Genomic DNA, 14,247 nt, shown 5'->3' with positions numbered 1-14,247 from the left:
GCAAGATGGCTGCCAATCTCTATTCTCCGCTACTGAAATGAAGCTATCCACTCCCCGTTTAATGCCGCTGCCAGGCTGCCCTCAACTAGCATGGCTACTCCGGCTCATGCCTCACTATGGTCTCGAAGCCGCCACTAACCGGCCAGGTTCCGGGAGGCGCTGTTCAGGATGCAGCCACCCCCGCCCGCCTCTCCCCTCCCCCACGCCCGCGGTGGCGGCGGCGGCGGCGGCTGGAGCCCGGATGCGGCGCCGTGAGACAGGCCCGGGAGAGCGGCGCGGATGGATCCAACATGGCGGCGCCGAGCCTGAGCCGAGAGTGAGGCGGCGGGGCGGCCGGAGTGGGGAGGGGGAGTCGAGCGGGACGGGGCGGGGCCGGGCGGGGCCGCAAAGGGCTTGGGGAAGGAAAGTGGAGGGGGAGGCGGTGGCGACGTCTAGCCTGAGAACCTGAAGAGAGGGAGGTGACGGGACGCTGCAAGGTGGGGGAGGGGAGCGGCCGAGGGGGGCGTGCGGGGGAGGTGGCAACTGCGGGAGAGGGCAGGGTCGAGGCGGAGGAGTGGGGCAGGGGAGGGGCGTAAACAAGGGCCGAGGCTGGGCCAGGCTAGGGGTATTAGAGAGGCCGAGGTGGGGAGTGGGGCTGCGGTCCCGCCGGGCTGAGGGGGTAGGAACGGGAAGGAGGGGCCGAGGCTGTGAAGGGGAAGGGGGCTTGTGGCATGTGGTTGGAAGAAGGACTGGACTCTTGTAAGGGGTGTTGTGGAGAAGTGGGAAAAGGTGAAGATTGGATTTGAGACGTTTGCGGGGAGGTTGTGAAAGTGTTAAATTGGAGGTGGGAGGGGGAAGGGCCTAGGGGAGAATTTGGGTGGAAAAGGAGAGGACGGAGGTTTGGGGAATGGAGAGCGTGTCGGTGTGACGAGGTAATGGAGAAAGTGAGAGACTAGGAGGAAAGTTTGGGAGGAAGGGGAATGGGATGGGAGATAGGACAGTGTAGCTGCACGAGTGATAGAGGTTCAGGGGTTTCCCTTTTCCCTGTAGAAAGGAAGAGAGAGCAGAGTTAAGCAGCATCAGTTACAGCCAATTCTAGTTGCCAGGCCTTTAGCTCTTACTAGGGTGGGAAGGGCAGAAGGGAATGGTCATGTGGGTTTGGAGAATTGGGGTTGGATGAGGGTTCAACTGGATTTCCAAAAGCTGCCTAGCTTACTGCTCCCTTGTTTTTCCTGGTTACAAAAAGAAGAGAAAATGGGGAGCCTGGTATCGCTGGAGTGTGGAAGGAGTAAAGGACTTTTCTAGTTTTAAACAATTAGCAATGCCAGAATGGGGAAACAGCCATGCTATATTGGAACGCTGTTTGCAGGGAACAGAAAACACAGGATGGTGTCTAGGCAGCCGTGCTAATTAAATGAGTGCTTTCGTTTCCAGACCCTTCTTTTGCTGTTTAAGTGCTAGGAGCAGGGGTCAGTATCCATACATAAAAAATGTTCCCTGGTGAAATGTAGATGTTTGACTGGATGCTGCCCCAGTGGATATTTTGTTCTCACTGTGTGCGAGAATTTGGAGGATAGTTCTGGTCTCATAAGTGAAGTAATGGAAAGAAAGTGCCTTCTTTGGCTGTAACCACTTTCCTCCTAGTTCATCTAAAGATGAAAGTCAATGTTAATACTGTAACAAAGTAGCTGGGCTTCATAAGGAATCGAGGAGTCAGGTGAGGTGTCAGAGGATAATTGGTTTTCCCACAAGTTGTTGAATTTGGGACCTTTCTTGCCCTAAGCCACTGAGACTGGAAATTCTTGGAGTTGCTATTGTGTTGTGAATTGGGTAACAGAAGGTTAGGGAAGCCTGGGGACTTTGATGGGAGTGAGTTCTCTCATTTAGCTTGGAGTGGATCATTTCAATTGAAATGGCTTCAGGCTTGTCTGTATATTTTTGCAGCTGAGATTGACTACCTCTTTGAGGTTTCAAAATAAAGCTTGAAAATTGACGCTTCCCCCTCTTATTTGTTTTTGCTTTGCTGCTGGCTTTGAACCTTGTGCTAGGAAGAGACCTGGGAAATTAAGTTTCTTGCAGAGGTAAGTCTGGAACTTTCTATTGTTTTCAAACAATGGAAGGGAATGGAAACGGCATGAAATGGAAATGGCATATTGGGGGTTGAGCTCAGTAATGGGGTAGCTGACAGGGAAAATGGGTTTTCAGTGTGTAAGATCTGTTGCAGTCATTGTCCCTTTGGGTCACTGGAGATTGATAGGAGGGAAAGGAGAACAGAAATTAGGTGTCTTAGGGCAAGCCTCCAGCCTTGTTTTGTTATTATTTAGCCTTCGTGGTCAGCTCTGAGAGAAACATTTTTAAACATATGGAACTTTGTACTCTAGCACAGTGTCTACTAAATGTTGCCCTTGGAGGGTTACTGAGGCACCTGCCCCGGGAAGGCTTTTCCTCTAGCTTACTCTTTCTCCTAGTTGTTCTGGAATCTTCATTTTGAAAACACAGTTTGTAATTCTGACTTCCAGATATTTGGTTACATTTTCTTGGTCCTACCAGCAAGAAAGCTCTTTATGTAGTCGTCTTAGTCATCTTTAAGGTTTTCCATGTCCTTTACATTTCAGGTTTCAAGACATCACTCTTTTTCAGATTTTCCACATGACTTTCCCTCTCACAGGGCTTCTGCGAGAGTCAAATACCTCTCGTTCTTTTGGGATGAAACTGGACTGTTGTTTTCATTTCAAGGCATCACTCTTTATTTATTTCTTCCACATGCCTTCTAAGGGCTTCTGAGAGAATCAAGTACCTCAAAAAATACAGATCTCATCCCTGGTTGGGATGAGACTAGACTTTGTACAGAAGTAGAAATCTAATAGATAACGATTAATCAAGAGGAAGTCCTGTAGATACATACAGATTGTTTGTTGGCCCTTGGCTGGCTTGGACCTCCCAAAAGAAAACGAACAACAAAAAACCCTGCAGCTCCAGGAAATGCAGAAATTCATCAGAATAAAGAATTAGTCTTGGGAACCTATTAAGGGCGATCCATACGTTAGGCTCTCAAATAGACCCAAATCAGCCAGCAGGATCAGGACTCTTGTTTACTGGAGTGTTTGTCTCTTGGTGTCTGGCAATATTTCAGGCACCAAGATTCTGAAGTTCTTTGTAATCTTCAGTTTTAGAGGGGGCACATTCTCCTCACCGCTCTGATACTTTTCATCTAGGATCTCTGTATAATTTAAGCTGAGTTCCTTCGATTCACTGCCACAGAAAGCTGAGTATATTTTGGTTTAAGAGGAAGTTGGCCATGTTCTTTTAGTGCTGAAGTTAGATAGATTCTTGGAAACCCCATCTGGATTGCTGAGTGAGTGAACTCACCATCCTAGATGATAATTAAGTGGGGAGGGCTGCCTATTAGTCTGCATGCCAGCCTCCTGACATTTCTCCCAAGGACAAGCATGGCCTTGGGAAGCTTCTGCCTCTTCTACATTTTGCTTCATTGCGTAAGCAGTATAAGTCTGATCAGCAGCCTAACAAGGAAGGGTCTGCTTTTGGTCTAGTTTTGGGACTTTAAAGATGGCTGCAAGGTTTAAGTGCAGGATCCTTTCTGTCTGTCTTGCAGAGGATGGCATTTCTCTGATCTGCACAGAAATTTAGATTGAACTAGGTCAAATTAGACCTCCTGGGATGGGGCGGAAGGGAGTGTAGTCCTGTCACCTGCTGTTCACCTAAATGGCAACAGCAGGTGATAGAGAAGCCAAGTTGGAGTGGGATGGAACTCCTTAGTTAAGTTAAATGAGTCTTTGTCTGACTGGCTTTTCTTCTGGAATATTGTTTGATGGGTTTGGGTTGGAGGGACCAAATGACTTCCTTTTCCAGATATAGGATGGAAGCGACATGCTGTCTCTCCTTTTGACCCTTCATCATGTTCCATCTAGAATAGGATTTCTCATCTTTAGCATTATTGACATTTTGGACCAGATAATTCTTTGTTGTAAGAGGCCGTCCTGTGCATTATAGGATGTTTAGCATCATCCATCGCATTTACTCACTGCACGCCAGTAGCACCCTCCCTTACCACCCTCCCAGTCATGACAGTCTAAAATGACTCCAGACATTGCTGAATTCCCCTGGAGGGCAAAATCGCCCCTGGTTGAGAACCACTGACCTAGAAGCTCTGATAATTCCTGTCACTTTGATCCAGCCTAGGATCTACGACTTAAAGGTGGCTGTTTTTTCCTCAAATCTAGGGAGTTAACCCTCAGGATTGAGACCTATTGTAGAATTGCATCCATTGATACATAATTAGGACCACAGTGCTTTCCTGTATTCTGCTTCATTTTCCAGTGACCAGGTATGTGGGGACAATATTTCCTAATTTCCTGGGGTTTATAGTCAGGACACTTTGAATTAGGGAGCTCTGAAGCAGCCTGCTCATCTGATTGGTTGAATGTGAAACCTGCCCATCTGTTTTTTATGGGATCCACATAATGAACAGCTGGCCAAGGGGAACAGGTGGGATAGGGAACAAGGAGAAGTTGTAGGGGCTCTAAGGAGACTCAGTTTTCTCATGTTACCTGCTATGAGCAAGAAGTTGTTTTCCTTCAGTCCCCTCTATTTGTAGCCAGTGACTGCAGCAGGTGAAACAAGAGAGGAAGAGACAAGGAAAACCAGTCAATAGTTGAATCGCTATTTTCCCAGCTGTTTCCCATGCTTTGGGTGGGACATCTGGGCTCTCATAACTAGATAAGGGCTATATTTCCTGTCCACATATCTGAACACATGGTATGGGGCTAGGTGATTACAGGGTGGCCCTCCCCTTTTCTTATTTGTTTATTTATTTATTTTTGGCTGTGTTGGGTCTTCGTTGCTGCGCATGGGCTTTCTTTAGTTGCGTCGGGGGGGGGCGCTGCTCGTTGTAGCAGTGCGCGGGCTTCTCATTGCAGCGGCTTCTCTTGTTGGGGAGCATGGGCTCAAGGCACGTGGGCTCAGTAGTTGTGGCACGCAGGCTCTAGAGCGCAGGCTCAGTAGTTGTGGCACACGGGCTTAGTTGCTCCGCGGCATGTGGGATCTTCCCGGACCAGGGCTCGAACCCATGTCCCCTGCATTGGCAGGCGGATTCTTAAATCACTGCGCCACCAGGGAAGCCCTCCCCTTTTCTTAAGGGTATGAGTGTCTCTGTGCTTCCGTTTCAGGATTAAAAGAGAGGACCAGGTCCTACTTGCTCTTCAATTTTCTGAGTCCTCAACAGCTTGACTTTTCTGAAGTAGTTTATAATTTTATTCTCTTTCTTAACCTAGCCTGTTTCTTGGAGTATAAAACGGACAGAACAGCCTGTCTCGCTGTTGAGTAGGGTACTATGGTATGGGTAGTTTTGCAATGTGGGGGAGGCTATAGCCAGTTAGAGTATATGCATGATACCTGAGTTGCGTGTACTTTTAATGGGGTCCTCTCACTCTTGGATTTCTGTGAGTTTTTTTCTTAATTGGTGTTGCTTGTGGTGATCTCTTGGAGATTCATTTCAGTTCAACAACAGGTTACTCCTACAATATGCCAGCCTCCATCCATTGCTAGGCACTAGAGACACAAAGATGAATATGACCTAGGCCCTCTACGTGAGTCGCTTAAGATCTAATAGGCTAATAAATACACAAATAATTTTAGTACACTTCGATAAATGGTTTAAGGGAAATATGTACAGTGTTCCATAGGAGCACAGAAGAGGACTACTTATACCAGCATGGGGGTGTAGAGAATGAATTTGAAGATGGCATCTGAGCTGATTCTTAAAGGATGAGTAGGAGTTAACCATCTGAAAAAGGGTGGTAATGGGGGGTGTGGAAGAGAAGGGAGAGGGGCATTCAGGCAAAGAGAATAGTCTGAAGAAAGTTACAGAGAAATGAATTGTATGATGTATGTGAACTATAAACAAACGGATAATGTTAGAGAATAAAAAGTGAGTTGTGAGGTTGGCAAAGTAGGCAAGGCCTTGATCTTGGAAGGTTTGGTGTGTTGGGTAAGGAGTTTGGAGTGTTCTTATTGGTAAGGAGGGGACTGTAGCGAGGTCTTAAGCCGAAAAGTGATGTGGTCAGTTGTGCATTTTAGATAATTCAGCTGGACGTGGGGGATTGATTTAGGCAGGTTAGGGTTGGTGGCTGCAACAGACTTAGAGAGGCTGTTGCAGTAATCCAGGTGAGAGATTACTGGGGCCTGAACCAGTGTGGTGGTGGTAGAGGTGGAAGGGTGAGGCAGATTTAAGAAATAGAAAGTAGCATCAACAGTAATGTATAATTGATTGGGTGATTGGAGGTTGTGGTCAGGTGGTGGAGCAGTATTGGGTGGTACTCTCTGCCGGGGCAGTGAATATGAGTGGCTAGAGAGGAGGTGAAAGTTGTTGGACTTGAGGATTGGTTATTGGCTGGGTCACTGATATTACCCAGGATGATGGAGGAAATTTGTGAATTAGATGCCAAAATATATAATAAATGTAGGACTGTGATTGGTCATTGACAGGGGATTGGTAAACGACAACCGTGAGGAAAGGTTAGAAAGTGACATATCCAAATGGTGTGTGAACATCAGGCGAGTACAGGTGGTATAGGAGACTTACAAGAATGCTCAACCTAGGAGCTTAGTGATGTTTGTTGTTTTAAATCCATGAGTTCGGTGGCTATTTAATTAACTTTCTTAGCATTTATTCTCCTGGACTTGGTTTGATTGTAGGAAATATGAGGTTAGGTTTGTGGAGGGATGAGTCTGGGCTGCAGAGGCCAAGGATGCTTATCTCTTTGAAATCTCTTAACCATTTAGATAAGTTTTACAGTGATTTCACATGCATCTTCTCATTGGATTCTTAACTCCGAGGAGTAGTTTCTTTCATCCCTGTTTTGTAGATGGGGACAGTGAGACTTTCAAGTTAAGTGACTTAAGGGCACACAGCTACACAGTTTGTTAATGACATAGGCAGAATTTGTTTTTTTAAGTCCCATTTTTCTTTTTTCTATTTATTTATGGCTGCATTGGGTCTTCGTTGCTGCACATGGGCTTTTTCTCTAGTTGCAGAGAGCAGGGGCTACTCTTTGTTGTGGTGTGCGGACTTCTCATTGCGGTGGCTTCTCTTGTTGTGGAGCACGGTCTCTAGACGTCTAGACGTGCGGGCTTCAGTAGTTGTAGCTCGCAGGCTTAGTTGCTCCGCGGCATGTGGGATCTTCCCGGACCGGGGCTCGAACCTGTGTCCCTTGCATTGGCAGGCGGATTCTTAACCACTGCGCCACCAGGGAAGTCCTGAAATAGGCAGAATTAAAACTAGTTGTAACCCTAAAGGCTTTCAGTTTCCCTGTTGTCAGCCCCTAAGTTCATCTGCTGCAGCTTCTATATTAGAATTTAGAGTGAATTCTCTACTTCTCCTCATTTCACCTACATTTAAGGGATGAATTGATTGGGGGCGCTGGCAGGGAGAGCACAAGGGACCAAAAGCAGTATTTTGGAGGCCAGAGGAACAATTGGGGTAATATTTAATAGCAACTTCTGCTAAATATGTAGTGCTAAAATTGCAGTTAACAAGTCTTACTTAGCAGAAGGGACCTTCTTTCTCCAGTAGGATCTGGACTTAGGGCAGCATCTGTTGGATATACAGAGCTCTAGGCTATATTTTTTTTTTTTTTTTTTTTTTATTTTATTTTTTTTTTATTCACACACACACACACTGTATTTTATTTTTACAAGAGATAAATAGACTGACACCAAGCATTGTACATGGATGACCACAACAAAAGCAACAATGATTGCAATTACCAAACATGAAACACACTCATACTATGTCATAATATTGACATTCAGTCCAGTAATCCTCCACTGTAACAGCTCCTTTACTTTGCAGTGAAAATTGATTTGTATATTCTTTGTCTAGGCTATATTTTTTAATAAGTACTTTGTAGGGACTTCCCTGGCAGTCCAGCAGTTAAGACTCCGTGCTTCCAATGCAAGGGTCGGGAACTAAGATCCCACATGCTGCGTGGTGCAGTCAAAAAGAAAAAAAAAAAAAAAAAACTTTGTAAAAGTTAATAAACGCTTATTAAGCACTACACTGTGCCAGGCATTGTGTTGGGCTCTGGGAGTATAGGAATGGATGACTAATTCCTGACATTGAGTGGTTCACAGGTTCTTTCCTTTTCCTTATAGTATACTGGGGATTGCAGCTGCTGAGCAGGGATTCTGGAAAGCATTGTGCACCTGAGCCCCCAGCATGGCGGGCCTAAAGCGGAGGGCAAGCCAGGTGTGGCCCGAAGAGCATGGTGAGCAAGAGCACGGGCTGTATAGCCTGCATCGCATGTTTGACATCGTGGGCACCCACCTGACACACAGAGACGTACGAGTTCTTTCCTTCCTCTTTGTTGATGTCATTGATGACCACGAGCGTGGCCTCATCCGAAATGGACGTGACTTCTTATTGGCGCTGGAGCGCCAGGGCCGCTGTGATGAGAGTAACTTTCGCCAGGTGCTGCAGCTGCTGCGCATCATCACTCGCCATGACCTGCTGCCCTACGTCACCCTCAAGAGGAGACGGGCTGGTGAGGGTGCACTGAGGGCTGGGGACGCTGGAATCAGGGAAGAGCTGTGGGTGGCCCTGAGTGAGCAGCATTGGAGTCCAAGCAGAAGGAGGCATTGACGCTGGGGAGTACTGAGGAGAATAAGTTATGAGGCCCAGTGGAGGGTTGGACTGGGAGAAGGGAAGGGTGTATCTTTTCCTGAGTGAATCCCTCTCCCCCTACAGTGTGCCCTGATCTTGTAGACAAATATCTGGAAGAGACATCAATTCGCTATGTGACACCCAGAGCCCTCAGCGATCCAGAACCGAGGCCTCCCCACCCCCCTAAAACAGGTGAGACAATATTAACTCCCCCTAATTTCCATAATCAAGGAAGAGGACACTGGACCCATCTTTTCCCAGTTTCGCCAGCCTAAATGAAAGGACACTGTCCCCCCCACCCCATATCTGGCGCCCCAAAAATCAGATGAGGTGTTAATGCTTCATCTGGGTCCTGTAATTGTTCTCACATTGTGTCTGCCTTTCAGGTCACATTATTGATACTGCTTTTAGTGCTAAGTCTAAACGATCCTTCCTCATTCCAAGTGAAGTGTTTGAATTTCTGCTTTTACCCTACTGTGTCTCCCTTTTTACCCTCTGGTCAGTGCCTCCCCACTATCCTGTGGTGTGCTGCCCCACTTCGGGCCCTCAGATGTGTAGCAAGCGGCCAGCTCGAGGGAGAGCTACACTTGGGAGCCAGCGAAAACGCCGGAAGTCAGTGACACCAGATCCCAAGGAAAAGCAGACATGCGGTGAGGAAGTTCAAGGGTTCTAGAGGTAGAGTAGACTTGAAGGGAAATACAAAGAACTGCTGGAATACTGGGCAGTTATTCTATTCAGTGTGTAAGGCTCAGTTTGATTGCTGTTGCAAAGTGAGATTGAATGGTATAGTCTCTGGGAGGAGAACTCCTCTACCTTTGTGGCAGAGTACATTTCAACTCTTTCTAGGTAATACTAGATGAAAGGGATGCTGTTATGACATCCTTATTGTAGGATGACCCAAGTCATGATAGAGTATTAAAGTGAAATTGTGTGTCTGTTAATTAGGAAAATATCTCCTAGAATCAAGGGGCTACTTGTGAGTGATGGAAATAATCTGACCTGGGCATGGCCCATTTAAGGGAACCTCTTGAGTTCAGGCAAGGATTTCAGAGGTACATAGAAAAGAACTAGTTCTGGGAAGAGGTAGAGAAGCTGTCAGGTGATGTTCCCAACTTTGCTACTCTGCTGTTCTATTCAACCTTTCAAACTTGTGTGTAAAGTGCAAACTCTTCTGCATATCTTCTTTTCCCCACAGACATCAGACTGCGGGTTCGGGCTGAATACTGCCAGCATGAGACTGCTCTGCAGGGCAACGTCTTCTCTAACAAGCAGGACCCACTTGAGCGCCAGTTTGAGCGCTTTAACCAGGCCAACACCATCCTCAAGTCCCGGGACCTGGGCTCCATCATCTGTGACATCAAGTTCTCTGAGCTCACCTACCTCGACGCATTCTGGCGCGACTATATCAATGGCTCGTTACTAGAGGCACTTAAAGGTGTCTTCATCACAGACTCCCTCAAGCAGGCTGTGGGCCATGAGGCCATCAAGCTGCTGGTGAATGTGGACGAGGAGGACTATGAGCTGGGCCGACAGAAACTCCTGAGGAACTTGATGCTGCAAGCATTGCCCTGACCTTTTTCCCCTTCTCACTTCTCTGGGGACTTCTCACCACCCACCTCTGGAGCTTACATACCGTTCTGGGGTTTGTTCTCTACCCTTCCAACCAATCACACCCCTGCCTTTTTTTTTTTTTTAAAGGAAAAGACAAATGAAAAATGGAAGTGGTGTTCCCCACTCCTCCCTGCACCCATGTGCCTGGGCTTCCCTTTGTTTCCCTTTTCCACTTACCCCCATCATGTGTGTCTCTACAGCCACCTTGCCACTGAGCCGTAAGACAAATGTATAGGGAGAAGCAAAGTCTATAGAACATAGTCTTTGTAAGGGATTGAAGTGATCACTGCTTTTGGGTGCATTGAGGGGTTATCAGTACTTCTGGCTTTATGAGGGCTCTTAAATTTTGTCTGAGAAACCAAAGGGCTGTCAGTAGGGAGCTGTGTGGAAGGTGGGACTCTGAAGTGTATTTTGGAAATTAATCACCACCCTCTCCCAAATTATAGAATTTTTAAAAAACAAAGAAGCTGTGGCCCTTTCCACTCTCTCCTGGCCTCTGGTGCTGCTCCTCTCTGCCTCGTTTCCTCCATTCCATGGCTTGAAACCTCGGCCTGGTGTGGCTCCTTCCTTTTCCCTCTTTGTCAAACCCTCTTCAAAGGAGTAATAGGTAAGCGGACTAGGTCAGCCGAGTCACCCTCCCAACTGTGGTGTGTGTGTGCACACATACGCAGGGTGGATGGAGAAGAGGTTGCTGATTAAAATACACTCCCCCTAAAAAGGGGAAGGGGGAGTGTGACACTTTCTTTCCATGTTCAAGTGAAAATAAATACTGTACCCTGCAGCCCTTTTCCCCTTTGCTTTCTTCTGGCTTGGGCAAAGGGCATCATAGGTGAAAGTGAAATGATTCAATATCAATTCCTTTCTTCTTTTTCTTTCCCCATCCTCTACCCCCAGTCCCACCCCCAAGCTTGGGAGCATGGGGTTGGGACATGCACTGAGTGTCGCACTTTTATTTAGATAGGGAGGCATGTTGAATGAGTCAGGAGGCCTAGAACTGGAGTCTAGTCCAGCTGGTACAATACCACCTTCCCTTTCAGCTCCCAAAAGAGATATCCAGACACAGACTTTATGATTATTATATTTTTTTCATTGCCAGTGCTGCTCAGCCCTCAGCATAACTTCAATTTTCATGAAATAAACAGTGACTATATAAAATTCCACCTTTCTGAAATTGAAATCTGAGCTCAGGTGAAAGTTTCTTCTTTCCTAAGAAGCTGAGCCTGTGTTCCGGCAAGAGAGACAAGGTTCTCCAAGTGAGGGGAGCTGCACCTGGGTCCTGCCTACAAGTCACAGCAACACCAGCTCACAATGGGGGTCTCAACGGACAGAAGTCAAAAGTCTTAAGACAGTGGGTGACCCAGATGGCCATAGAGTTCAGGCCTACGGTGCTGGAACACAGGCAGGTGTTGGCGCAACCGTCGCAGATAACTGAGGTCAATTCGGGCAAGGCAGAGGCCTGGTCCTTCAGAGCAGCGGGCTACCACTGTTCCCCAGGGATCTACCACCATGCTATGGCCATAACTTGCTCTCTTCTCATGGTGGCGTCCACACTGTGCTGCCGCCACTACGTAGCACTGGCTTTCAATGGCACGGGCCCGCAGCAACACCTGGGGACAGAGGAGATAGGCGTTGACTGAAGTACAGGTAGCAGCTAGTAGGGAAGTGATAGGCCATGGACATTACAGGCCAATCTACCCACTGTGACCATTCTGATAATTGCCTATGAATGATTTACTATGTTAACTATTCTGAGAGACAACAATCTGGGGAAGTGAATTTTCCCACTAAGTGGGAAGGAGAAGAAAATCTTTTAACTGGTAGAGCCAAGGGAGGAGAATGAGGTAAGAGAAGGCCCTTAATGTTCTAAAGAGGTGTCCTCTTACCTCCCAATGGGCTGGGCCTGTAACAGATCCAAATGCTGAAGGGTAGGTAAGTATTTCTGCTCCAGCCTGAACCAATGCCAGAGAGAGTTCAGGGAACCGCATGTCATAGCAGATAGCTAGACCAATCTGGAATGAAAACAGCCTGTTTAGTCCCCCGCCCTGTTTGTCACAGCATCTGGTCATAACCCCGCTACTCCACTCCTTAGGGCTTTCTATCCTCTACTACCACTTCAAAATATTCCTATTCCCCTCCCTCTTGCTCCTCTCCCACCCTCATCCTTTCACAACTCCCACCTTGCCTGCTGGTGTGCTGACAGGAGACTCAAGACTGGGCCCAGGTATGGTAGAGTTGCTTTCATGCATAGGCCCCTGCCCTGGAATCTCTACGTCACACAGATGCGTCTTCCTATACGTGGCCACTACTGACCCTTGAGTAAGAGGGAGAAACAGTACTCAGTGCTGGTGCTCTAGAAGCCCAGCTTAGTTCCTCTCCTCCCAAAGAGGAGATAGCTTATAGGCTAGGAACAGAAATACAAACGCCCCTAAAACCCTTGGCCAAGGAAACAGAGTTGAGAAACAACACAGAATTCTGGAGAATCTTAGGTAGAAGAGCCTGAGAAGAGGCAGGCTGAAGAGTCTCACCCTTGTTGTTCAGAATCACATGACAATTGTAGATTTTCTGAGTCTGCTCCCAGTCTTGGCCACGCTCATGGAAACCACCCAAGGACAGCCAGAGTCCACATTCCCTGAGGGGGAGGGGACACTGACAACTCTTCTCAAGGCTCTACCCTCATATCTGGCAATCCTGGGACATTACCCAGAAAGAAACTACCTCTCCCTCCCCCTTTCCCTGATACCTGGCAAGCTGGGTATATTCTCCCAAAAGGTTCCCACCCAGTGGCTCAGACAGGTGAAGCGTCTCTTCAGGGTCCCGTGCAATGAAGTCAAATGCCTCAGGCAGGAAAGCCAGGCAAGCGCCCAGTCTGGCAGCCTCCCGAATCAGCTCAGCACATGTTATAAAGTTCTGTTTCTTGTCTGGTGTCGATGTTACCTGGCACACAGCCACCAGGGGTAGTTCCCAGGCGGAAGAGGAGACAGCCATGGCTCTGAGTCTGTGAATGGCACAGGCAGGACTCAGACTGACTAGCATGGGGAAACCCAAGTTTAATGATAAGAGGCTAAAATGGGGAGGCAGGAAGGCTGGACTTTCCTTTGATTCTGCTCTTACAGGACACAGTGACCCATGGCACAATGACCCACTGATCAAATGTTCTGTGATGGCTGGCACCCCAGTGTTTCCCACCATCCATACATTTAACAAACATTTATTGAGCATCTACTATGTGCCAGGCACTGAGAACACAACAAAACATGTTACCTGGGCTGAGCACAAAGTACTGAGAGTCGAGGTATCCGGAGTCCAGGACACAAAAGAAGGGACAGGAGCTGGTGAGGAGGCCTGATGATGAAGCCCAACCTGAAGAAGGTGAGAAATCAGGACACCAACCCCACTCTCAAGCAATACATTTCTAAGATCCTCTGACTTCTCTCTTCATACTGTGAGGCTGAATCAGGGCCCCGCCTGTAAAACCCCCCAAGTCTTCAAAACACTCTGTACCATAAGTAATTATGGGCTACCGGAAGAGCTCATAAAGTGGGAAGATGGAGGAAAGGGCTTTGATCTCACATTAAATTGGAGCCTCTTTCCTCAGTCAAATGTTTCAGCAGTTCACAAGTCATCTCCAAGATACTTCCTTGCTTTTCCCAGCCTCTGTTCTTGACTGTGCACCTGCACAGTTTTATTGACGCAAAGCATATTTCCCCCACCAGAATCTCTGAGGGGAAGTTCACCCTCCCTCATTCCTCATCACCCAGGGCCCAACCCGCGCCCCACTCTCCAGTTAACCCGTCCTTCCCCGCCTCTCCCAGGGGCAGCGTCTCTGTTGCACAAGTTAAAGCACGGCAGGTGAGAGTCACCGCGGCGGGCGGGAAAGGTAGTAGGTCCTACATGAAGATACGGCCAAAACGATTCGCAGGATCCGAATCGAAGACCGGCCTGGAGGTGGGTGCGCCGGGGGCGAGAGGGCGGTAACT

General features: G+C 47.7%; 2 protein-coding genes across 10 annotated transcripts; one reads left to right on the top strand and one right to left on the bottom strand.

Annotated features, from left to right (window-relative positions):
* Positions 1-9: 9 nt before the first annotated feature.
* DEDD (death effector domain containing) lies at positions 10-11,051 on the top strand. 6 transcript variants are annotated; one of them, XM_036861536.1, is made up of 7 exons: positions 10-316; positions 2,028-2,060; positions 8,152-8,338; positions 8,468-8,540; positions 8,744-8,851; positions 9,163-9,309; positions 9,855-11,051. In XM_036861536.1, exons 3-7 carry the CDS (start codon positions 8,216-8,218, stop codon positions 10,229-10,231), a joined length of 828 nt encoding a protein of 275 aa, XP_036717431.1. In that variant the 5' UTR covers positions 10-316; positions 2,028-2,060; positions 8,152-8,215; the 3' UTR covers positions 10,232-11,051. The 6 variants fall into 6 exon arrangements, with proteins under 6 accessions (XP_036717431.1, XP_036717404.1, XP_036717384.1 ...); XM_036861509.1 differs by adding an exon at positions 4,221-4,324 and having other exon boundaries at positions 8,152-8,540; XM_036861528.1 differs by lacking the exon at positions 10-316 and adding exons at positions 461-476; positions 4,221-4,324 and having other exon boundaries at positions 8,152-8,540.
* Positions 10,340-14,237, bottom strand: NIT1 (nitrilase 1). Of its 4 annotated transcripts, none has more exons than XM_036861458.1 (7): positions 14,162-14,237; positions 13,532-13,630; positions 13,011-13,265; positions 12,796-12,899; positions 12,448-12,581; positions 12,154-12,279; positions 10,340-11,877 (listed from the first exon to the last, which is right to left on the bottom strand). In XM_036861458.1, coding segments are annotated over exons 1-7 (987 nt in total). In that variant the 5' UTR covers positions 14,164-14,237; the 3' UTR covers positions 10,340-11,610. The 4 variants fall into 4 exon arrangements, with proteins under 4 accessions (XP_036717353.1, XP_036717361.1, XP_036717371.1 ...); XM_036861466.1 differs by having other exon boundaries at positions 14,131-14,229; XM_036861476.1 differs by lacking the exon at positions 14,162-14,237 and adding an exon at positions 14,048-14,123.
* Positions 14,238-14,247: the final 10 nt, after the last annotated feature.

This window comes from Balaenoptera musculus, chromosome 1, assembly GCF_009873245.2.
Source record: "Balaenoptera musculus isolate JJ_BM4_2016_0621 chromosome 1, mBalMus1.pri.v3, whole genome shotgun sequence".
NCBI lineage: Eukaryota > Metazoa > Chordata > Mammalia > Artiodactyla > Balaenopteridae > Balaenoptera > Balaenoptera musculus.
Note: the sequence above shows the minus strand (reverse complement) of the source record. Positions and strands in the feature narration are given on the sequence as shown.

What these genes read in the sequence shown, in the direction of transcription:
- NIT1 (XM_036861451.1), bottom strand. Translation starts at nt 13,893, where the DNA reads ATGACTTGTGAACTGCTGAAACATTTGACTGAGGAAAGAGGCTCCAAT. An exon ending in GAAAGAGGCTCCAATTTAAT is followed by an intron (nt 13,631 to 13,840) that starts GTGAGATCAAAG and finishes CACCTTCTTCAG; the next exon opens with GTTGGGCTTCATCATCAGGC. An exon ending in GTACTTTGTGCTCAGCCCAG is followed by an intron (nt 13,266 to 13,531) that starts GTAACATGTTTT and finishes TGCCATTCACAG; the next exon opens with ACTCAGAGCCATGGCTGTCT.
- DEDD (XM_036861500.1), top strand. Translation starts at nt 8,216, where the DNA reads ATGGCGGGCCTAAAGCGGAGGGCAAGCCAGGTGTGGCCCGAAGAGCAT. An exon ending in CCTCAAGAGGAGACGGGCTG is followed by an intron (nt 8,541 to 8,743) that starts GTGAGGGTGCAC and finishes CTCCCCCTACAG; the next exon opens with TGTGCCCTGATCTTGTAGAC. An exon ending in TCCCCACCCCCCTAAAACAG is followed by an intron (nt 8,852 to 9,162) that starts GTGAGACAATAT and finishes CCCTCTGGTCAG; the next exon opens with TGCCTCCCCACTATCCTGTG.